Source organism: Ranitomeya imitator, chromosome 3 (genome assembly GCF_032444005.1).
Source record: "Ranitomeya imitator isolate aRanImi1 chromosome 3, aRanImi1.pri, whole genome shotgun sequence".
Classification (NCBI taxonomy): Eukaryota; Metazoa; Chordata; class Amphibia; order Anura; family Dendrobatidae; genus Ranitomeya; species Ranitomeya imitator.
Window position 1 is genome coordinate 736,047,495 of NC_091284.1, and position 24,809 is coordinate 736,072,303.

General features: G+C 41.1%; 1 protein-coding gene and 1 long non-coding RNA gene across 3 annotated transcripts in view; one reads left to right on the forward strand and one right to left on the reverse strand.

The window, feature by feature from the left end:
- Positions 1 to 5,414: 5,414 nt before the first annotated feature.
- Positions 5,415 to 20,354, forward strand: LOC138671003 (germ cell nuclear acidic protein-like). The gene is made up of 4 exons (XM_069758831.1): positions 5,415 to 5,457; positions 18,982 to 19,111; positions 19,209 to 19,416; positions 19,896 to 20,354. The coding sequence occupies exons 2-4, from the start codon at positions 18,994 to 18,996 to the stop codon at positions 19,981 to 19,983; spliced, it is 414 nt and encodes a 137-aa protein (XP_069614932.1). The 5' UTR covers positions 5,415 to 5,457; positions 18,982 to 18,993; the 3' UTR covers positions 19,984 to 20,354.
- Positions 5,976 to 24,809, reverse strand: part of LOC138671004 (uncharacterized) — a 92,296-nt gene continuing 73,462 nt past the window's right edge. The window contains exon 3 of one of the 2 annotated variants that reach the window (XR_011319409.1): positions 5,976 to 6,789. This is a non-coding gene — a long non-coding RNA (uncharacterized lncRNA). The remainder of the gene's footprint in view (positions 6,790 to 24,809) is intronic. The other variant, XR_011319410.1, reaches the window with a different exon arrangement.

Here is a 24,809-nt window from a genome sequence, read left to right on the forward strand (position 1 = left end):
TGCCGGCCGGCAGATTCGTTCCAGAGTGAATTTTGATCACTGTGATAAAACCTCACAGTGATCAAAATAAAAAAAAAAACAGTAAATGATCCCCCCCCCTTTGTCACCCCCATAGGTAGGGACAATAATAATATAAAGAATTTTTTTTTTTCCCCCACTAAGGTCGGAGTTAGAACTAGGGTTAGGGGTAGGGTTAGGGATAAGGTTAGGGTTAGGGTTAGGAATGTGCACACGTATTCTGGTCCTCTGCGGATTTTTCCGCAGCGGATTTCATAAATCCGCAGTGCTAAACCGCTGTGGATTTATCGCAGATTTACCGCGGTTTTTCTGCGCATTTCACTGCGGTTTTACAACTGCGATTTTCTATTGGAGCAGTTGTAAAACCGCTGCGGAATCCGCGGAAAGAAGTGACATGCTGCGGAATGTAAACCCCTGCGTTTCCGTGCAGTTTTTCTGCAGCATGTGTACAGCGATTTTTGTTTCCCATAGGTTTACATTGTACTGTAAACTCATGGGAAACTGCTGCGGATCCGCAGCATTTTCCGCAGCGTGTGCACATACCTTTAGAATTAGGCTATGTGCACACGGTGCGGATTTGGCTGCGGATCCGCAGCGGATTGGCCGCTGCGGATCCGCAGCAGAGTTCCATCAGGTTTACAGTACCATGTAAACATATGGAAAACCAAATCCGCTGTGCCCATGGTGCGGAAAATACCGCGCGGAAACGCTGCGTTGTATTTTCCGCAGCATGTCAATTCTTTGTGCGGATTCCGCAGCGTTTTACACCTGTTCCTCAATAGGAATCCGCAGATGAAATCCGCACAAAAAACACTGGCAATCCGCGGTAAATCCGCAGGTAAAACGCAGTGCCTTTTACCCGCGGATTTTCAAAAATGATGCTGAAAAATCTCACACGAATCCGCAACGTGGGCACGTAGCCTTAGGGTTAGGGTTGGGTTGGAATTAGGGTTGTGGTTAGGGTTAGGGGTGTGTTGGGGTTAGGGTTGTGACTAGGGTTGGGATAAGGGTTAGGGGTGTGTTGGAGTTAGAATTGAGGGGTTTCCACTGTTTAGGCACATCAGGGGGTCTCCAAACGCAACAAGGCGCCACCATTGATTCCAGCCAATCTTGTATTCAAAAAGTCAAATGGTGCTCCCTCAATTCCGAGCCCCGACGTGTGCCCAAACAGTGGTTTACCCCCACATATGGGGTACCAGCATACTCAGGACAAACTGCGCAACAATTACTGGGGTCCAATTTCTCCTGTTACCCTTGAGAAAATAAAAAATTGCTTGCTAAAACATCATTTTTGAGGAAAGAAAAATGATTTTTTATTTTCACGGCTCTGCGTTGTAAACGTCTGTGAAGCATTTGGGGGTTCAAAGTGCTCACCACATATCTAGATAAGTTCCTTGGGGGTCTAGTTTACAAAATGGGGTAACTTGTGGGGGGTTTCTACTGTTTAGGCACACCAGGGGCTCTGCAAACGCAACGTGATGTCTGCAGACCATTCCATCAAAGTTTGCATTTCAAAAGTCACTACTTCCCTTCTGAGCCCCGACGTGTGCCCAAACAGTGGTTTACCCCCACACATCGGGTATCAGCGTACTCAGGAGAAACTGGACAACAACTTTTGGGGTCCAATTTCTCCTGTAACCCTTGGGAAAATAAAAAATTCTGGGCTAAAAAATTATTTTTTGAGGAAAGAAAACGTATTTATTATTTTCACGGCTCTGTGTTATAAACTTCTGTGAAGCACTTGGGGGTTCAAAGTGCTCACCTCACATCTAAATAAGTTCCTTTCGGGGTCTAGTTTCCAAAATGGGGTCACTTGTGGGGGGTTTCTACTGTTCAGCCACATCAGGGGCTCTGCAAACGCAACGTGACGCCCGCAGAGCATTCCATCAAAGTCTGCATTTCAAAACGTCACTACTTCACTTCCGAGCCCCAGCATGTGCCCAAACAGTGGTTTACCCCCACATATGGGGTATCAGCGTACTCAGGAGAAACTGGACAACAACTTTTGGGGTCAAATTTCTCCTGTTACCCTTGGGAAAATAAAAAATTGCGGGCTAAAAAATCATTTTTGAGAAAAGAAATTTTTTTTTTATTTTCATGGCTCTGCGTTATAAACTTCTGTGAAGCACTTGAGGGTTCAAAGTGCTCACCACACATCTAGATTAGTTCCTTTGGGGGTCTAGTTTCCAAAATGGGGTCATTTGTGGGGGATCTCCAATGTTTAGGCACACAGGGGCTCTCCAAACGCGACATGGTGTCCGCTAATGATTGGAACTAATTTTCCATTTAAAAAGCCAAATGGCGTGCCTTCCCTTCTGAGCCCTGCCGTGCGCCCAAACAGTGGTTTACCCCCACATATGGGGTATCTGCATATTCATGTGCATGTTCATATTGGCACCACCTAAATTCTGAATCAATAGTATCTGTGCGGGGTGCACAATTGGTTAGCCCAGAACAACTTAGTGGGAGAGAAAAACGTATACTTATCCCCAAAGTTGTTCTGGGCTAACCAATTGTGCACCCCGCACAGATACTATTGATTCAGAATAATATGAACATCTCTGGAGATCTAACCCTGGTTATAGTTATAAATCTTATCATCTATATATGCACATTTGCCTTGTTTAAAATCTGTGGGCACAAGTGAATACTTACCGTAATATACCGGATACAGCCCCTCTCACTACATCCAGGACCACCAGTCCAGAGGCCCCATGATATAGACAACATTGTTATATGATATCTCAATGCAGCATTATTGGAAGTTATAAATCGGTGCAAGATTTTCTAATGCCAGAATATATGTTTATATAAAGTAAATGTATTTCACATGTAATGGTGGATTTTGTAATAATGGAGTTATTTACTCGTTGGAGTAATTTTAATTGTTTTTAAATTGTGTGTAGCATTTCCTTGTAGAAATAAAATTTGATACTTTATTGCAACAAAAATTCTTTTGTGGAGTTCCAACCTTGGTGGGCATGTGCTTTTTTCTTTCTTAAAATTTTGAGGTACACAATACATGTCCGGTAGTGAACCCATTTGACTTATATGTGTTATTTTGGATGGTGCCCACTGAACTAGGTGTGTTTTTGCCTATTGTGTGGAATAGTGCCGTTTACTCTACTATTCCGCGCTGTCCCAGTCCAGCAGCCAGACAAGGACACCGGCCAGAAGACACTTAAAAAATAAATAAATAAATCTGTTGCACGTTGTCCTTCAGCATTTCTGTAGCGTTTTTGTCCCTATTCAAATGAATGGGAAACAAAAATGCAAGTGAAAAGGCTGCAAAAAAAAGCAGATTATTTGCTGTCAAAATCAGATTAATCCACAGCAAAAATGGCGCATGTGAACAGACACTACAGGGGTTTTCTAACAAGGTAAAAATAATTAGCATGAAATGATAAATCCCCCGCGTCTCCAGCACTGATGCTCCGAGGGTCTCCACCAGTCTCAGCACTGGGCTGCAGGGGTCTTGTGGCTCTGGGGGTCTCTGCCAGTCTTAGCACTGGGCTGAAGGGGTCTGGGGCTGCACCTTATATTATAGCTGCAAAGTGAATAATAACCATCTGGGACCCTGAACTGTCGAACATTTTTTTTAAATTGCTTTTTATTCTGCCGTTTGTGAGGTAGGATGTAGAAAAAGACGGCAGTTCTGCTAATGGTTTTTATTATGTGACTGTACAGTCTCCTTCACACAACTGTGTATCACGATTTTCACAGATGACACTTGTACGCTATTTAATCTACAGTGCTGCACTCATGTCCGTGTTTTCCCAGCAGCACAGGTGACAAGAGCCAATACAAGTCTATGGGTCCGTGTAAACATGCCATATGTGCGCCATTCGCGTGCCGTATGTGTGCCGTCCGTGTGCCGTATGTGCGCCGTCCGTGTGCCGTATGTGCGCCGTCCGTGTTTAACATGGAAAGTATGTGAGAAGCTTTGTAATTTAATTTCCAGTATCCATTACCAGAAAAACACGGATGGCACACTGTTTGAAAACAGTGATGACACCGATATCGTACGTGTTTTATATGGACATGGCTTAACAGTGTTGTTGGTGGAATATTTCAGGATTGGGGGCTCCACTTTGATTTTTTTCCCAGGGCCACAATTTGTCTAAAACTGGCCCTGTATATATGTATGTATAGGTGTATGTGGAAATATATATATATATCTGTAACTTTATCACCATAAAAGTAGAGGGGCTCAAACACATTTCTTCAACAGGAGCCCCAAGCGGTCAGTGTCCACCCATGCCCAGTCAGTTTTACCATATGGTGAACATGCTAAATAAAAAAAAACTATTGTGAAATTGCACTTTTTTTGCACTTTTAACGCATTTAGATTTTTTTTTTTACTATTTTCCAGTGCACTGTGGTAGAATGAATGGTGTCATTGAAAAGTACAATTCATCCCGCAAAAAACAAGCCTTCATATGACTACATTAATGAAAAAATAATGAAGTTATGGCTCTTGGAAGAAGGGGAGGAAAAAAGTGGTGCGCTTGGTGATGTCACATCAGTGTTCTACAGGGAATGTTGATGTCACACAAGTCGTGATGTCACAATATTAAGAGCTGATGAAAGTTCCGCTCGCTGTCACAGACTTTGAGGGTAATTAGAGTTTGTGGAGTGAAGGTTTTGCTATTTCTGTTGAACAAAATGTGTAAAAATATGCTCAAACATCGCTTTGTTATCGAGTCTGATATAGAGGATGACGGTATTATTGACCAGGTGAGTGGCGGCATCGATATGAAATGATTTAGTCTTAGTTTTTCCTCCTGGGTGTTCCTCCACCAGTGCCCATGCTGTGCACGTGTAATACTGCCCTGGGGTACATTTAGTAGTGCCCATATTTCAGCACACAGCAGTAGCTCCAGGCCTGGAATTTTCAGTGATTGTGACTTATGGAAATTTCAAATTAAAAAATGTAGTTATTTTTCTATTTTCCTTTCCCAGTTACCGGTCGATAAAAAATGCCGTAGTGTTTCTGCGTCCGACCTACAGGACGGCAGCGGTGATGAGAATCTCCGTCAGGTGAGCGCTCACTTCTCTCCAGCGCTTTCTGAGGCTGTGGGCGTCTAGCGGAAATCAATGGATGCCACATTCTGTGATTATACCGCTATATCGCTGCTTCTCCCTCAGTCTCAATGTTTGGGTCTTTGTGTTTCTTTATTTCAGTATCATCCACTTATTCGGAGGTCTCCAATGTGCCTTGGCTATGAAGATGGCGGCTCTGGTTCCCACCTGCTAAATACAGAGTCAGGTATGTAATAAAGCGTCTGAAAGGATCATAAACTCCTTCCTGTAAAATAAGAAATTAGACTTTTTATTGATTAGGAAAACTGAACGACACAGAAGTAAATGAAGATATTTGTTCTTTTCTCCAGAGCCCAATTTTCCTCGATCCAGCTTTGTAAAAGAGAAGACGGAGAGGTAGTGTATTCCTATATATCAATATTACCTGGGTCATGTTCATGCTATCTGGTCGCTAGGTGGCGCTACTATTGGCATTCTCTCCCATAATTTGTCAGTTGTGTGTCTGCAGGTCGTGTACGGCCTTAGTATATAACCAGTATTGATGTGTGATCCTCTCTGATGTTCTGTGACCAGGAGACAGGAGCGACCCATCAATTACTGTTTCCTGAGAGATCTGTCTTCTCTAAAATCTATATATGTCACCAACTTCCATAACAACAAACAGAAGTTGATACGGCGTCTGTACAAGTTTTATAACAGGACCGTCTTTGAGAACAAGGTATTAAGTCATAACACACAGCCCAGAATAGGGAGATATGGGGATGAAGTGTATATAGTATATACCTCTATATTCTGTAGGTATGGGGAATAGTGAATGGAGTGTTATACCTAGGGTTAGTGTATCCAGTATAAGTAGTATATACATAACAACAAAATACCCAAAAATCATAGCAAATATGCACAACTCAAAAAGCTAGGCTGTATCAAACAAAAAGGAAAAGAGTATATGTGCAATAAAAAATACACTTTATTAAATACACATTTAAAAGATAACTGTAGACATGATTGAAAACAGTAGGCTGCAATACCAAGTATAATAAATATGGGGGATAGTGACTGGAGGGTTAGAGTTAGTATCTAGAATATATAGTATATACGTCTATATTCTATAGGTATAGGGTGATATGGGGAATAGTGACTGGAGGGTTAGACCTAGGGTTAGTGTATCCAGTGTATGTAGTATATACCTCTATATTCTGTAGGTATGGGGAACAGTGAATGGCGTGTTATACCTAGGGTTAGTGTATCCAGTGTGTATAGTATATACCTCTATATTCTGTAGGTATGGGGTGATATGGGGATAGTGACTGGAGGGTTAGAGATAGGGTTAGTGTATCCAGTGTAAATAGTACATACCTCTACAGTCATGGACAAAAATTTTGAGAATGAGACAAATATTAATTTTTCCAAAGTCTACTGCTTCATTTTTTCTAATGGCAATTTGCATATACTCCTGAATGTCAGAGTGATCAGCTTAACAGCAATTACTGTACTTGCAAAGTCAATATTTGCCCATAAAATGAACTTTAACCCCCAAAACACATTTCAACATCATTGCAATCCTGCTTTAAAAGGAGCAGCTAACATCGTTTTAGTGATTGATCCATTAACACAGGTGTGGGTGTTGATGAGTGAAAAAGTTGAGTTTCAGCTCTTCCCCATCAGCAAATCCATGAGAGTCCACAGGAACATCCGAGCAAGGAAAACGCCACCGCCCAACGTCCTCTGCTGAGTAAGTAAGAAAAAAATAAAAATTAAAAAAAAATCCAGCTCCGGAGTAAAAGTCATCAATTTTATTTCCACATATTTAAAATTTGGTGTTGATGAGGACAGGGCTGGCGATCAATCAGTCATGATTAAGTAAGAATGATATCACTGGACACTTTAAAAGGAGGCTGGTGCTTGGTATCATTGTTTCTCTTCAGTTAACCATGGTTATCTCTAAAGAAACATGTGCAGCCATCATTGCACTGCACAAAAATGGCCTAACAGGGAAGAGTATCACAGCTACAAAGATTGCACCTTAGTCAACAATCTATCGCATCATCAAGAACTTCAAGGAGAGAGCTTCCATTGTTGTCAAAAAGGCTCCAGGGCGCCCAAGAAAGACCAGCAAGCGCCAGGACCGTATCTTCTACGAGCAGTGCCGAGCTTGCTCAGGAATGGCAGCAGGCTGGTGTGAGTGCTTCTGCACGCACTGTGAGGCGGAGACTCTTTGAGCAAGGCCTGGTTTCAAGGAGGGCAGCAAAGAAGCCACTTTTCTCCAGAAAAAACATCAGGGACCGACTGATATTCTGCAAAAGGTACAGGGAGTGGACTGCTGAGGACTGGGGCAAAGTCATTTTCTCTGATGAATCCCCTTTTCGATTGTTTGGGACATCTGGAAAACAGCTTATTCGGAGAAGAAGAGGTGAGCGCTACCACCAGTCTTGTCTCATGCCAACTGTAAAGCATCCTGAAACCATTCAATATCACCATTACACACTGAATGGGAAACCACTGGGTAAATCTGACAGGGAGAAGGACTTGGGGATCATAGTTAATGATAAACTTAGAAAAAAGAAGAAAATGTTCCAGCTTCCAAGTAAAATATTCAAACTTTAATCCAACATATTAAAATGAGACAACTCCTGGGACGGCATCATACACATGGTAGAGCGAGCGACGCGTTTCGACCAAGCGGTCTTTATCACAGCTGATCTGCTAAATGACATATCCGGTATAAAAAGAATATAGGACCAATCAAATGCTGAAAAAATGTCATGTGACACACAGGTCCTATACAATACAATATATACGGTATATAGATAGATACAAATAGTAAATGCATTGAAATGTTACAAAATATATAAAAGAAAAATATAAATGTGAATACAAAATAATAATTATATAAAAACAATAAGGGACATTGCTAGTAATGAAACATCAATTCATTTCGTTTATTTAGACCATTTGGAAACCTTGTACCCAAATTAAAGATCCAGAACGCTTCTCTGGTAAGTAACGCTCTGTGAATATCCCCACCGCGCGGAGGTTTTTTAATTTTCTCAATACCCGTTACTTTCAGAGAATCGGTATTTCGGGAGTGGAAATCAATAAAATGTTTTGCCACAGAGGAAATGGTGCGACTGTTATTTGTGGTACATTTTATATCATAAAGGTGTTCTGATATGCGATTTTTTAGTTTGCGAGTGGTGCAGCCGATATATGATTTATCACAAATTGCACAATCAATTTTATAGACTACAAAACGTGTATTGCAATTTATAAATGTTTGAATCTTATATTGATTTATATTGCCTCTAATGCCGAAAGATTTAGCGGTGATGAGATGTTTGCACGTAGTGCAGTTAGTTACGTTACATTTGTGACAGCCTGTGCAGTGCAGCCAGGTATTGACCGGATGTTCAGAAGAAAAATGATTAGGAGATATCATATTACCCAAAGTGGGCGCTCTTCTGGCCACTATATTACATCCATTGGACAAAATAAGAGCGAGAGTGGGATCTTCAAACAAGATTGGTATGGCTTTATTAATGATAGTTTTAATCCTATTAAATTGAGGACTAAATTGTAAACACACATATGGTTTATTGCCTATATTAATTTCGTTTCTATTTTTCTTTTTATTGATTCCACTATCCATTTCTGAAGGGATGAGATTTACTTGCTCTTTCTGATTGACTATATGTACCGCTCTGTCTAGCATCCAATGCGGATATCCCCGTTTTAAAAATTTGTTTCGTGATTGAACTAGATCTTTGGATAGATCATTATTGTTGTTACAGTTTCCCTTCAATCTAGTAAACTCACCCACAGGAATGGCTTTAACCGTATGACTGGGATGACTGCTTTTAGCATGAAGTAAACCATTGCCTGCCAATGGTTTTACAAAAGTCCGTGTGGAAATCAATTTATTGGGAACACCTGTCAACTCTAAATCCAAAAAAGAAATCTTGGACATGGTGTGAACATATGTAAATTTTAACCCCTTAAGCCCCGAGGGTGGTTTGCACGTTAATGACCGGGCCAATTTTTACAATTCTGACCACTGTCCCTTTATGAGGTTATAACTCTGGAACGCTTCAACGGATCTTGGCGATTCTGACATTGTTTTCTCGTGACATATTGTACTTCATGTTAGTGGTAACATTTATTCGATATAACTTGCGTTTATTTGTGAAAAAAACGGAAATTTGGCGAAAATTTAGAAAATTTCGCAATTTTCCAACTTTAAATTTTTATGCCCTTAAATCACAGAGATATGTCACGCAAAAAACTTAATAAGTAACATTTCCCACATGTCTACTTTACATCAGCACAATTTTGGAACCAAAATTTTTTTTTGTTAGGGAGTTATAAGGGTTAAAAGTTGACCAGCAATTTCTCATTTTTACAACACCATTTTTTTTTAGGGACCACATCTCATTTGAAGTCATTTTGAGGGGTCTATATGATAGAAAATACCCAAGTGTGACACCATTCTAAAAACTGCACCCCTCAAGGTGCTCAAAACCACATTCAAGAAGTTTATTAACCCTTCAGGGGTTTCACAGGAATTTTTGGAATGTTTAAATAAAAATGAATATTTAACTTTTTTTCACACAAAATTTATTTCAGCTCCATTTTGTTTTATTTTACCAAGGGTAACAGGATAAAATGGATGCCAAACGTTGTTGTACAATCTGTCCTGAGTACGCTGATACCCCATATGTGGGGGTAAACCACTGTTTGGGCGCATGGCAGAGCTCGGAAGGAAAGGAGCGCCATTTGACTTTTCAATGCAAAATTGACAGGAATTGAGATGGGACGCCATGTTGCGTTTGGAGAGCCCCTCATGTGCCTAAACATTGAAACCCCCCACAAGTGACACCATTTTGGAAAGTAGACACCCTAAGGAACTTATCTAGATGTGTGGTGACCACTTTGACCCACCAATTGCTTCACAGAAGTTTATAATGCAGAGCTGTAAAAATAAAAAATCATATTTTTTCACAAAAATTATATTTTCGCCCCCAACTTTTTATTTTCCCAAGAGTAAGAGAAGAAATTGGACCTCAAAAATTGTTGTCCAATTTGTCCTGAGTACGCTGATACCCCATATATGAGTGTAAACCATTGTTTGGGCGTATGGCAGAGCTCGGAAGGGAAGGAGCGCCATTTTACTTTTCAATGCAAAATTGACTGGAATTGAGATGGGATGCCATGTTGCATTTGGAGAGCCCCTGATGTGCCTAAACATTGAAATCCCCACAAGTGACACCATTTTGGAAAGTAGACCCCTTAAGGAACTTATCTAGATGTGTGGTGAGCACTTTGACCCAACAAGTGCTTCACAGAAGTTTATAATGCAGAGCCGTAAAAATAAAAAATCATATTTTTTCACAAAAATGATCTTTTCGCCACCAATTTTTTATTTTCCCAAGGGTAAGAGAAGAAATTAGACCACAAAAGTTGTTGTGCAATTTGTCCTGAGCGCGTCGATACCCCATATGTGGGGGTAAACCACTGTTTGGGCGCATGGCAGAGCTCGGAAGGAAAGGAGCGCCATTTGACTTTTCAATGTAAAATTGACTGGAATTGAGATGGGACGCCATGTTGCGTTTGGAGAGCCCCTGATGTGCCTAAACATTGGAACCCCTCACAAGTGACACCATTTTGAAAAGTAGACCCCTTAAGGAACTTATCTAGATGTGTGGTGAGCACTTTGACCCAACAAGTGCTTCACAGAAGTTTATAATGCAGAGCCGTAAAAATAAAAAATCTTATTTTTTCACAAAAATGACCTTTTCGCCGCCAATTTTTTATTTTCCCAAGGGTAAGAGAAGAAATTAGACCACAAAAGTTGTTGTGCAATTTGTCCTGAGTGCGACGATACCCCATATGTGGGGGTAAACCACTTATCTAGATGTGTTTTGAGAGCTTTGAACCCCCAAGTGTTTCACTACAGTTTATAACGCAGAGCCAGTTAAAATAATTTTTTTTTTTTCGCAAAAATTATTTTTTAGCCCCCAGTTTTGTATTTTCACAAGGGTAACAGAATAAATTGGACCCCAAAAGTTGTTGTCCAATTTGTCCTGAGCACGCTGATACCCCATATGTGGGGGGGAACCACTGTTTGGGCGCATGGCAGAGCTCGGAAGGGAAGGAGCGCCATTTGGAATGCAGACTTAGATGGACTGGTCTGCAGGAGTCACGTTGCATTTGCAGAGCCCCTGATGTACCCAAACAGTACAAACCCCCCACAAGTGACCCCATATTAGAAACTAGACCTCCCAAGGAACTTATCTAGATGTGTTGTGAGAACTTTGAACCCCTAAGTGTTTCACTACAGTTTATAACGCAGAGCCGTGAAAATAAAAAATCCTTTTTTTTTTTCCACAAAAATGATTTTTAGCCCCCCAAATTTTTATTTTCCCAAGGATAACAAGAGAACTTGGACCCAAAAAGTTGTTGTCCAATTTGTCTCGAGTACGATGATACCCAATATGTTGGGGTAAACCCCTGTTTGGGCACACGGGAGAGCTCGGAAGTAAAGGAGCACTGTTTTACTTTTTCAATGCAGAATTGGCAGGAATTGAGATCGGACGCCATGTCGCGTTTGGAGAGCCCCTGATGTGCCTAAACAGTGGAAACCTCCCAATTATAAATGAAACCCTAATCCAAACGCACCCCTAACCCTAATCCCAACTGTAACCCTAACCACACCTCTAACCCTGACACAACCCTAACCCTAATCCCAACCCTATTCCCAACTGTAAATGTAATCTAAACTCTAACCGTAACTTTAGCCCCAACCCTAACCCTAATGGGAAAATGGAAATAAATACATTTTTTTAAATTTTATTATTTTTCCCTAAGGCTAGGTTCACATTGCGTTAGGGAAATCCGTTTAGCGCTAGCGGATTGCGCTAACGCAATGTCTTTTTAGGTGTCGTGTTTAGTGGTCGCGTTAACGTCTCCGCTCTGGAAGATCGGGGATCGGACCTCGGGCGCGCCGCGCACGCTGCAAGCAGCGTCCGAGGCGCGCCACAAAAGAACGGCACCTTGCTAGCGCGAGCCGAAAATGGCACGCTCTAGCGATGCGCTACACCCGAAAATCACATTGCTGTCAATGGGTGTGCTAACGGACCCGTTGCACGGTGTTAATTGTGACATTTTCGCCGTGCAACGCTGTCCGTTAGTGTTAACCCATTAACGCAATGTGAACCTAGCCTAACTAAGGGGGTGATGAAGGGGGGTTTGATTTACTTTTATAGCGTTTTTTATATCGGATTTTTATGATTGGCAGCTGTCACACACTAAAAGACGCTTTTTATAGCAAAAAAGTTTTTGCGTCTCCACATTTTGAGACCTATAATTTTTCCATATTTTGGTCCACAGAGTCATGTGAGGTCTTGTTTTTTGCGGGACGAGTTGACGTTTTTATCGGTATCATTTTCGGACACGTGACAGTTTTTGATCGCTTTTTATTCCGATTTTTTTTGTGAGGCAGAATGACCAAAAACCAGCTATTCATGAATTTCTTTTGGGGGAGGCGTTTATACCGTTCCGCGTTTGGTAAAATTGATGAAGCAGTTTTATTCTTCGGGTCAGTACGATTACAGCGATACCTCATTTATATCATTTTTTTAATGTTTTGGCGCTTTTATACGATAAAAGCTATTTTATAGAAAAAATAATTATTTTGGCATCGCTTTATTCTGAGGACTATAACTTTTTTATTTTTTTGGTTATGATGCTATATTGCGGCTCGTTTTTTGCGGGACAAGATGACGTTTTCAGAGGTACCATGGTTATTTATATCCGTCTTTTTGATCGCGTGTTATTCCACTTTTTGTTCAGCGTTATGATAATAAAGCGTTGTTTTTTGGCTCTTTTTTTTTTTTCTTACGGTGTTCACTGAAGGGGTTAACGAGTGGGCCAGTTTTATAGGTTGGGTCGTTACAGACGCGGCGATACTAAATATGTGTACTTTTATTGTTTTTTTGTTTTTTTTTTAGATAAAGAAATGTATTTATGGGAATAATATTTTTTTTTTCTTCTTTATTTAGAAATTTTTTTTTTATTTTTTATTTTTGACACGTGTGGAAATTTTTTTTTTTTACTTTTTCACTTTGTCCCAGGGGGGGACATCACAGATCACCGATCTGACAGTGTGCACAGCACTCTGTAAGATCGGTGATCTTACATACAGCCGGGCAGGATTAGAGCTGCAGCTGCAGCCTGATCCTGACCCGGAAGTGCTCCCTGCAGGACCCGGATGCAGCCCCGCGGCCATTTTGGATCCGGGGACTGCAGGCAGAAGACGCTCGGTACACGGTGAGTACATCACCGTGTACCGATCGTCTCAGGGAAGCACGCAGGGAGCTCCCTCCCTGCGCGATGCTTCCCTGCACCGCCGGCACATCGCGATCATCTTTGATCGCGGTGTGCCGGGGGTTAATGTGCCGGGAGCGGTCCGTGACCGCTCCTGGCACATAGTGCCGGATGTCAGCTGCGATAGGCAGCTGACACCCAGCCGCGATCGGCCGCGCTCCCCCCGTGTGCGCGGCCGATCGCATATGACGTACTATCCAGTCACTGGGAATTAAGTCCCAGGTCACCTGGACGGGATAGTACGTCATATGGGATTAAGGGGTTAAATTAAAATTATTAACATTAATGTAATTCACAAAGTCCTGTACGGCAGATACATTGCCCTTTCAAATAATCAACGTATCATCGATGTATCTGCCATACCAGTGGATATATGAGGAAAACAGATTGGAAACCGCAAAGAGATGTGAATACTCCCAATAGGACATGACCAAATTTGCTAGGGAAGGTGAAAACTTAGCCCCCATGGCCACACCTGTGCATTGTAAAAAATACTCAGAATCAAAAGAAAAGAAATTGTGGGTTAACAAGAAAAAAGTTACCTGTAAAATAAAATTGGTCAAATCACTTGAATATGAGCTATACTTGTTCAGATGGAATTGTAACGCTTGAATTGCAACATCATGGGGGATACAGGTATATAATGAAACTATATCACAACTAAGCCAGGTATACTCAGATTTCCATTTCTTTTTTTGTTATAATACCCAATATGTCCTTAGTATCTTTAATGTAACCTGGAGTCCTGGAAACCAGTGGCTGCAATAAAGAATCAAGCCACTGGCCAAGAAATTCGTTCAAAGACACTATGCTGGAGACTATGGGTCTCATAGGTGGAAAAGCAGCTTGTTTGTGAATTTTGGAAAGCCCATATAAAATGGGCATAACCGGGTGAGAGACCCGTAAAAAATCAGCCTGTTTGATGGTTAAACCCCCCCAAAGAGACCCCTTCTTCAATGATTTTATCAATTTCTAATTTGTATGAGGAGGTGGGATCAGAGATTAATTTCTTGTAAACATTAGTGTCAGACAATGACTTCAAGATTTCATTTTTGTAGTCAAGGGAATTCATGATGACAATTACCCCTCCTTTATCACTAGTTTTTATAACTATGTCATTCATGTCCTTGATCTCTTGAATAGCTCGTCTTTGATTTTTGGATAAATTATTCTTAATTGGAACCCTTTGTTCTTGCAAGAGTTTGAGATCACGTTCCACTACTTCCTGAAATTTATTCATGCATTCAACCCGAGATTGTAAAGGGTAAAAAAAAAGGGTTCTTTGTTACCAAATTCAAAGATTGATTAACAGATCTATTAGACCCAATATCGTGATCTTGTAAATCCTGCAAAATCAAAAGGGACATTTGTTCATGAAAATCTAATGCATGAAAAACATTTGTTAACCCATTATTATCATCAGATGAACATTCCTCTTGGTCAGCTGAAAAAAAATGTTTTTTAATTGTAAGGTTCCGAATAAATTTATTGACATCCAAAATCGTTGCAAAAAGATTAAAGTCTTGATCTGGTACAAAATTCAAGCCATAAGTCAGCACCTGTAATTGGTCCTGTGTAAGGGATCTAGATGATAAATTTACAACATTGTTACTCATCTCATTGCGCCCTTTCTGCGGCGGGTCTGCACACCATTCAGGTTTTCTGTGCTTCCTCCCACCGCGCCTTTTGCGTTTTTTGGCTTACTCAATTGTCTTGTGGGACTGGTGTCTGTAAGCTCATTGAGGGAGATATCCGATGTGCTACAGCCATTATCATCAGAATCCCCCTCTCTTGAGCTAAAACTTACAAAACGCTTGTTTTGTTTTTTCCGACGGTTGGAGAAACGCAGAATGGATCTTGGCGTTCTAGAAGAGTCCATGCCTTCATTCCAATTGAAAACTTTGTTTGTCGCATAGTCATCCAAATCACGTTGAAACTTGCGTTTTATTCGTTGTATAATTTCATCTTCTAATGTTGTAACGTCTTCTTGGATTTTTTTATAAGAAACATTATTTTCAAAAATAACATTCATGCTCTGCAAGTTTGATTTAGATACGTCAATTTCTTTTTGTATATCATTCAGTTTTTTGTCCTCGTATTTCACAATTAGACGCATAAGATTGAGTGAACAGGTGCTCAATATTTCATTCCACTCCTCAGAGAAGGAAGAACCCAAATCAGTGGTGGCTTAATTCTTTATTCGCAAGCCTCTTGGCACCATATTTTTAGATATATAATTTTGAAATGTAGTTAAATCCCACCAAGTTTTGATTTCTTGAATCATAAGTTTTTTCAATGCAGACCATAAATTAAAGATTTCAGAGGTGGCAATAGTCTCTTCAAATGTACCAGAAAAAAACCTTGGCCGCCTTTTGCATGCGATGTATCTGCCATACCAGTGGATATATGAGGAAAACGGATTGGAAACCGCAAAGAGATGTGAATACTCCCAATAGGACATGACCAAATTTGCTAGGGAAGGTGAAAACTTAGCCCCCATGGCCACACCTGTGCATTGTAAAAAATACTCAGAATCAAAAGAAAAGAAATTGTGGGTTAACAAGAAAAAAGTTACCTGTAAAATAAAATTAGTCAAATCACTTGAATATGAGCTGTACTTGTTCAGATGGAATTGTAACGCTTGAATTGCTAAGGACATATTGGGTATTATAACAAAAAAGAAATGGAAATCTGAGTATACCTGGCTTAGTTGTGATATAGTTTCATTATGTACCTGTATCCCCCATGATGTTGCAATTCAAGCGTTACAATTCCATCTAAACAAGTATAGCTCATATTCAAGTGATTTGACTAATTTTATTTTACAGGTAACTTTTTTCTTGTTAACCCACAATTTCTTTTCTTTTGATTCTGAGTATTTTTTACAATGCACAGGTGTGGCCATGGGGGCTAAGTTTTCACCTTCCCTAGCAAATTTGGTCATGTCCTATTGGGAGTATTCACATCTCTTTGCGGTTTCCAATCCGTTTTCCTCATATATCCACTGGTATGGCAGATACATTGACGATACGTTGATTATTTGGAAGGGCGATGTATCTGCCATACAGGACTTTGTGAATTACATTAATGTTAATAATTTTAATTTAAAATTTACATATGTTCACACCATGTCCAAGATTTCTTTTTTGGATTTAGAGTTGACAGGTGTTCCCGATAAATTGATTTCCACACGGACTTTTGTAAAACCAATGGCAGGCAATGGTTTACTTCATGCTAAAAGCAGTCATCCCAGGCATACGGTTAAAGCCATTCCTGTGGGTGAGTTTACTAGATTGAAGGGAAACTGTAACAACAATAATGATCTATCCAAAGATCTAGTTCAATCATGAAACAAATTTTTAAAACGGGGATATCCGCATTGGATGCTAGACAGAGCGGTACATATAGTCAATCAGAAAGAGCAAGTAAATCTCATCCCTTCAGAAATGGATAGTGGAATCAATAAAAAGAAAAATAGAAACGAAATTAATATAGGCAATAAACCATATGTGTGTTTACAATTTAGTCCTCAATTTAATAGGATTAAAACTATCATTAATAAAGCCATACCAATCTTGTTTGAAGATCCCACTCTCGCTCTTATTTTGTCCAATGGATGTAATATAGTGGCCAGAAGAGCGCCCACTTTGGGTAATATGATATCTCCTAATCATTTTTCTTCTGAACATCCGGTCAATACCTGGCTGCACTGCACAGGCTGTCACAAATGTAACGTAACTAACTGCACTACGTGCAAACATCTCATCACCGCTAAATCTTTCGGCATTAGAGGCAATATAAATCAATATAAGATTCAAACATTTATAAATTGCAATACACGTTTTGTAGTCTATAAAATTGATTGTGCAATTTGTGATAAATCATATATCGGCTGCACCACTCGCAAACTAAAAAATCGCATATCAGAACACCTTTATGATATAAAATGTACCACAAATAACAGTCGCACCATTTCCTCTGTGGCAAAACATTTTATTGATTTCCACTCCCGAAATACCGATTCTCTGAAAGTAACGGGTATTGAGAAAATTAAAAAACCTCCGCGCGGTGGGGATATTCACAGGGCGTTACTTACCAGAGAAGCGTTCTGGATCTTTAATTTGGGTACAAGGTTTCCAAATGGTCTAAATAAACGAAATGAATTGATGTTTCATTACTAGCAATGTCCCTTATTGTTTTTATATAATTATTATTTTGTATTCACATTTATATTTTTCTTTTATATATTTTGTAACATTTCAATGCATTTACTATTTGTATCTATCTATATACCGTATATATTGTATTGTATAGGACCTGTGTGTCACATGACATTTTTTCAGCATTTGATTGGTCCTATATTCTTTTTATACCGGATATGTCATTTAGCAGATCAGCTGTGATAAAGACCGCTTGGTCGAAACGCGTCGCTCGCTCTACCATGTGTATGATGCCGTCCCAGGAGTTGTCTCATTTTAATATGTTGGATTAAAGTTTGAATATTTTACTTGGAAGCTGGAACATTTTCTTCTTTTTTCTTGGATATTCCTTACGTCACATCAGGACAGAGTTCCGGGCTTCCTGCATTTCTTCGGTGTGCTGGCTCCTTGTTTTCAATGATAAACTTACCTGGAGCAGCCAGTGCCAGGCAGCAGCTGCCAAAGCAAACAGAATCATGGGGTGCATTAAAAGAGGTCTGGATACACATGATGAGAGCATTATACTGCCTCTGTACAATTCCCTAGTTAGACCGCACATGGAGTACTGTGTCCAGTTTTGGGCACCGGTGCTCAGGAAGGATATAATGGAACTAGAGAGAGTACAAAGGAGGGCAACAAAATTAATAAAGGGGATGGGAGAACTACAATACCCAGATAGATTAGCGAAATTAGGATTATTTAGTCTAGAAAAAAAGACGACTGAGGGGCGATCTAATAACCATGTATAAGTATATAAGGGGACAATACAAATATCTCGCTGAGGATCTGTTTATACCAAGGAAGGTGACGGGCACAAGGGGGCATTCTTTGCGTCTGGAGGAGAGAAGGTTTTTCCACCAACATAGAAGAGGATTCTTTACTGTTAGGGCAGTGAGAATCTGGAATTGCTTGCCTGAGGAGGTGGTGATGGCGAACTCAGTCGAGGGGTTCAAGAGTGGCCTGGATGTCTTCCTGGAGCAGAACAATATTGTATCATACAATTATTAGGTTCTGTAGAAGGACGTAGATCTGGGGATTTAATATGATGGAATATAGGCTGAACTGGATGGACAAATGTCTTTTTTCGGCCTTACTATGTTACTATGTAAGGGTCAACACTGCAAATATTGACTTGCTGCATTAACTCATTCTAACTGCCAATATAACCTATTGGTACTCATAATATGATTGCAATTATATTTCTGTATGTGATATAAACATCAGGAAAACACTAATAAAAACCAGAGGGCAGCAGATCATGTGAAAATATAATTTTGGTGTCATTCTCAAAAATTTTGGCCATGACTGTATATTCTATATTTTCTCCTTCTTTCCTCTGTAGCTTCCTGCATATATGGACATAAGCTGGAATAAAAGGCTGTGTAAAGTGGCTGGTCGCACCGGCTTCCGGGAGAATAATGGGGTGCGCTACGCCATTATCCAGTTATCGGATAAAGTCTGCGATTCAGCAGGTAGGCTTCACATCGGGCACAATTTATAGATTTGCTTGTGTGACATCTTCCATACATCTTTACTCCCGATTGTAATTAAATGCTTCTTTGTCCTCAGAACGACTCCGAGACACAATGATCCATGAGATGTGTCATGCTGCCTGCTGGGTCATCGATGGCAATGGAGAATATGCCCATCACCAGCTATGGGAGCAATATTGTGGGAAGGCCGCACAGAGCCACCCCGACCTCCCACCCATTACTGCATTCCACAGTTGGGAGTACCACTACCCTGTGATATACCAGTGCTCAGAGTGCCCATACAGGTTAGATACAACTCACATAAACCACGGATAGATGGGAGTCTGATACTGGCCGTGGGAGTATGTGTTAGGCTACGTTCACACTAGCGTTGCGCCGCCCTGCGTCGGCGACGCAACGCACGAAAAAACGCGTTTTGCGACGCGTGCGTCGTTTTTTGACCAAAATCGGACGCACAGAAAATGCAACTTGTTGCATTTTCTTGCGTCCGACGCTAGCGTCGGAAACGACGCAAGTGTCGAAAAACGCCACCCTAAAAACGCACGCGTCCCCTATGTTAAACATAGGGGCACGTCGCCGCTGCGTCGCCGCTGCGTCGCCGGCGCAACAGCGACGCACATTGGCGGAACGCCAATGTGAACGTAGCCTTAGTTACTATCACTGCTTGCTTCTGCAGGCAGACATGGAAGGACTCTGTCAATGATGTTGGATGTGATTGCACATTTAGGATCATTCTTAATGTAAGCTTTATCTCCCACCCCAGAATCGGACGTTGGACGAATTCCCTCGACATCGAGAGGTTTGGGTGTGGCTACTGTGACAGCAAGTTGGTTCTTGCAACCACAATCTGAGAAGATCCATCAGTGACCACCCCGCTCTTTCATCAGTCCGACCATCGGCCCGGCCAAGATGGCAACGCATGGATCAAGCCATCCAGAAGACCGGTGGAAAGTTACAACTCAATCTTCCACCATAATAACATCTCACCATCTCATGGGCGGCACAGTGGTTCAGTGGTTAGCACTGGTGTCTGCAGTACTCGGGTCGTGGAAGAAAATCCGACCACAGGTGTCTGCATGGAGTTTGTATGTTCTCCCCGTGTCTGCGTGGGTTTCCTTTGGGTCCTCCGGTTTCCTCCCACACTCCTCCCACACTCCAAAAATATACCGATAGGTTAATTGGCTTCTTTACAAATTGTCCCTAGCATGAATGATGGGGAAACAAATCCATCATTAAATACAAATGTCTTACGCAAAGAAGTTTCATGTTGTCAATCATTCAGTATTCAGACCATTTACAGAAACACTTTAGCTTATAGAAATGTGTTGGCTCCAGCTTAAAGCCTAACCTGAGGGATTCATTACTTAAATTTAAGAGGGGACTGGATACCTTTCTGGAAAAGTATAATGTTACAGGGTATATACACTAGATTCCTTGATAGGGCGTTGATCCAGGGAACTAGTCTGATTGCCGTATGTGGAGTCGGGAAGGAATTTTTTTCCCCAATGTGGAGCTTACTCTTTGCACATGGGTTTTTTTTTGCCTTCCTCTGGATCAACATGTTAGGTTAGGCTATGGGTTGAACTAGATGGACATATAGTCTTCCTTCAACCTTAATAACTATGTAACTATGTAACTATGTAACCTTTAATGCAACTCCTGATATTAGTGCAGAATAATGCAAAATGTAGATTTTCCTTTCCTGAATCCAGAGCTTGTGCTTTTTCTGTCATCAGGGCAATGTCTTAATATATCCAGGGCCAGCTCCAGGTTTTTGACAGCCCCGGGCGAAGGAGTCTCAGTGGCCCCCCCCCCCCTTAACACATACCACGATTCATGATGCACAGATACAGCAGAGAAATATAGGGATAATCCAATGCTAGATTTCACTTCTTAAATGAGTGATAGTTATTGTAAATTCTACAATACCATAAAGCAGAGGGGCTTTATATAAGTCAACCCCTTATATGCCAATTTTGTGACCTACTCCCTCTTCCTCAGTTACCAGTAGGCATTTTATTGTTAGCTGAACTTGCTGCAAAGGAAAAACTGCATACATTGAATATAACAATTTTTTATTGGAAAACTTTTTAAAGTAAACATTAGAAAGTATTAACGTAGCACACTTGTAAAAGTGCAAACTGCGTAGCATATAGTACAGCCACGTGGTATATAGCACAGCCACGTAGTATATAGAACAGCCACATAGTATATAGCACAGCCACGTAGTATATAACACAGCCCACGTAGTATATAGCACAGCCACGTAGTATATAACACAGCCATGTAGTATATAACACAGCCACGTAGTACATAATACAGCCCTCGTAGTATATAGCACAGCCACATAGCATATAACACAGCCACGTAGCATATAGCACAGCCACGTAGTATATAACACAGCCCACATAGTATATAGCACAGCCACATAGTATACAACACAGCCCACATAGTATATAGCACAGCCACGTAGTATATAACACAGCCACATAGCATATTACACAGCCAACGTAGGATATAGCACAGCCACGTAGTATATAGCACAGCCAAGTGGTATATAACACAGCCCACGTAGTGTATAAACACAGCCATGTCGTATATAGAGCAGCCATGTAGTATATAACACAGCTGCCATAGTATATATCACAGCCCACGTAGTATATAGCAGAGCCACGTAGTATATAACACAGCTATGTAGCATATAGTAACATAGTAACATAGTTATTAAGGTTGAAGGAAGACTTTAAGTCCATCTAGTTCAACCCATAGCCTAACCTAACATGCCCTAACATGTTGATCCAGAGGAAGGCAAAAAAAAAACATGTAAGCTCCACATTGGGGAAAAAATTCCTTCCCGACTCCACATATGGCAATCAGACTAGTTCCCTGGATCAATGCCCTATCAAGGAATCTAATATATGTAACACAGCCAACGTAGTATATAGCACAGCCATGTAGTATATAACACAGCCACGTAGTATATAACAGCCCACATAGTATATAGCACAGCCATGTAGTATATAATAGTATATAACACAGCCCACATAGCATATAGCACAGCCACATAGTATATAACACAGCCCACATAGTATATAGCACAGTCATGTGGTATATAGCACAGCCACGTAATATATAACAGTCCACATAGTATATAGCACAGCCACGTAATATATAACAGTCCACGTAGTATATAGCACAGCCACGCAGTATATAGCTCAGACCACATAGTATATTGCACAGCCACGTAATGTATAACACAGCCCACATAGTATATAGCACAGCCACGTAGTATATAACACAGCCCACATAGTATATAGCACAGCCACGTAGTATATAACACAGCCCACGTAGTATATAACAGCCATGTAGTATATAGCACAGCCACATAGTATATAACACAGCCACGTAGTATACAACAGCCCACGTAGTATATAGCACAGCCATGTAGTATATAATAGTATATAACACAGCCCACATAGTATATTGCACAGCCCCATAGTATATAGCTCAGCCACGTAGTATATAGCACAGCCACGTAGTACAGTGTATAACACAGCCCACGTAGTATATAGCGCAGCCATGTAGCATATAACAGCCCACATAGTATATAACACAGCCGACATAGTATATATCACAGCCCACATAGTATGTAGCACAGCCACATAGTGTATAGCACAGCAACATAGTGTATAGCACAGCCGCATAGTATATAGCACAGCCACGTAGTATGTAGCACAGCCACGTAGTATATAGCACAGCCACGTAGTATATAGCACAGCCACATAGCATATAACACAGCCCATGCAGTATATAGTACAGCCACGTAGTATATAACACCGCTATGTAGCATATAGTAACATAGTAACATAGTTATTAAGGTTGAAGGAAGACTTTAAGTTCATCTAGTTCAACCCATAGCCTAACCTAACATGCCCTAACATGTTGATCCAGAGGAAGGCAAAAAAAAACCATGTAAGCTCCACATTGGGGAAAAAATTCCTTCCCGACTCCACATATGGCAATCAGACTAGTTCCCTGGATCAATGCCCTATCAAGGAATCTAATATATGTAACACAGCCAACGTAGTATATAGCACAGCCATGTAGTATATTACACAGCCACGTAGTATATAACAGCCCACGTAGTATATAGCACAGCCATGTATATAACACAGCCCACATAGCATATAGCACAGCCGACATAGTATATATCACAGCCCACGTAGTATGTAGCACAGCCACATAGTGTATAGCACAGCAACATAGTGTATAGCACAGCCGCATAGTATATAGCACAGCCACGTAGTATGTAGGACAGCCACGTAGTATATAGCACAGCCACGTAGTATGTAGCACAGCCACGTAGTATATAGCACAGCCACGTAGTATATAGCACAGCCACATAGCATATAACACAGCCCATGTAGTATATAGTACAGCCACGTAGTATATAGCATAGCCATGTAGCATATGACACAGCCATGTAGCATATAGCACAGCCCACGTAGTATATAGTACAGCCACGTAGAATATAGCATAGCCACGTAGCATATAACACAGCCATGTAGCATATAGCACAGCCACATAGCATATAACACAATCCATGTTGTATACAGCACAAGGGGAGTGGGGGCCCTAGGCAACTGCCTGCCCCTAACGCCGACCCTGCTAGCAGGGGCCCGACGGAGCCTCAGTGTACCGTACCATGTATGGGCCCCCGTCTAGCCAGGGCCCTGGCACTTGCCCAGGTGCTGACGCCGGCCCTGAATATATCCCCCATTCTGTAATGTATCCGCCTACAGAAGTTATTTGCCCTCCAGGGTCATATTCTCAGATTGAATTCAGATGAAGAACGAAGCAAGGAAGGTCCGTAAACTTGTATAGGCGATGCTGATAAAAGTCAAAAATCTCTTTGATTTTTTTGGGGGGAGAAACATCCTGCAAGAAAAAAAGAAAAAAGGGCATATAAACTATAGACTATAATAGAACTGAAATAATGAAAACCACAGATAGTTTATGTATGTGAGAAATGGACATCTGAATGAGACCTGTCATTACACATGCCAGGAGGAGAGCAAGACGGCGCGCACTGCAGCTGTAGTCTCCATGTAAATGACCACCGACCAACTATATACATGGCCTATTCACACAGGAGGACTGCACGTCTCCGTGCACATAGTGATTGTCAATATGTTCTGAGCAAGTAGGATGCCTTGTTTTCAGGAGCACATGTCCTGCTTAGCGGGAGCAATGTCTACCAATAACTATGATTTAAGCCTGCTAAAACTTGTGACATAATTGTTTTGCTCTTACATCAGGTGTCACGACTCTTTTGTTGAGTGTCCCAGGACCATGGGCTCCTTCCCTGTGCCTAACACTAGGGGCACTCTAGTTCATCCTGTTCCTTGGATTTCTTCTGATGGTGAAGACGCCGGGGCCACCTACCTTGCCTTTCTCCTGAATCTGCCCTCAGTCTGTACCTTTCCCCCACCCAGGGAAGAGGTGAGTAGTAGTGTACCGTAATACACCAACCAGACTAACAAGGTAATACGAACAGGGGTAACGGAAAATACCAAACATACAAATATACACACATAAACAACAGATGTAAGCACCGGGGAGTTGAGGATGGGGTTAAACCAAAGTAAAAGAAGGAAGGGAATTATCACACAGCAAC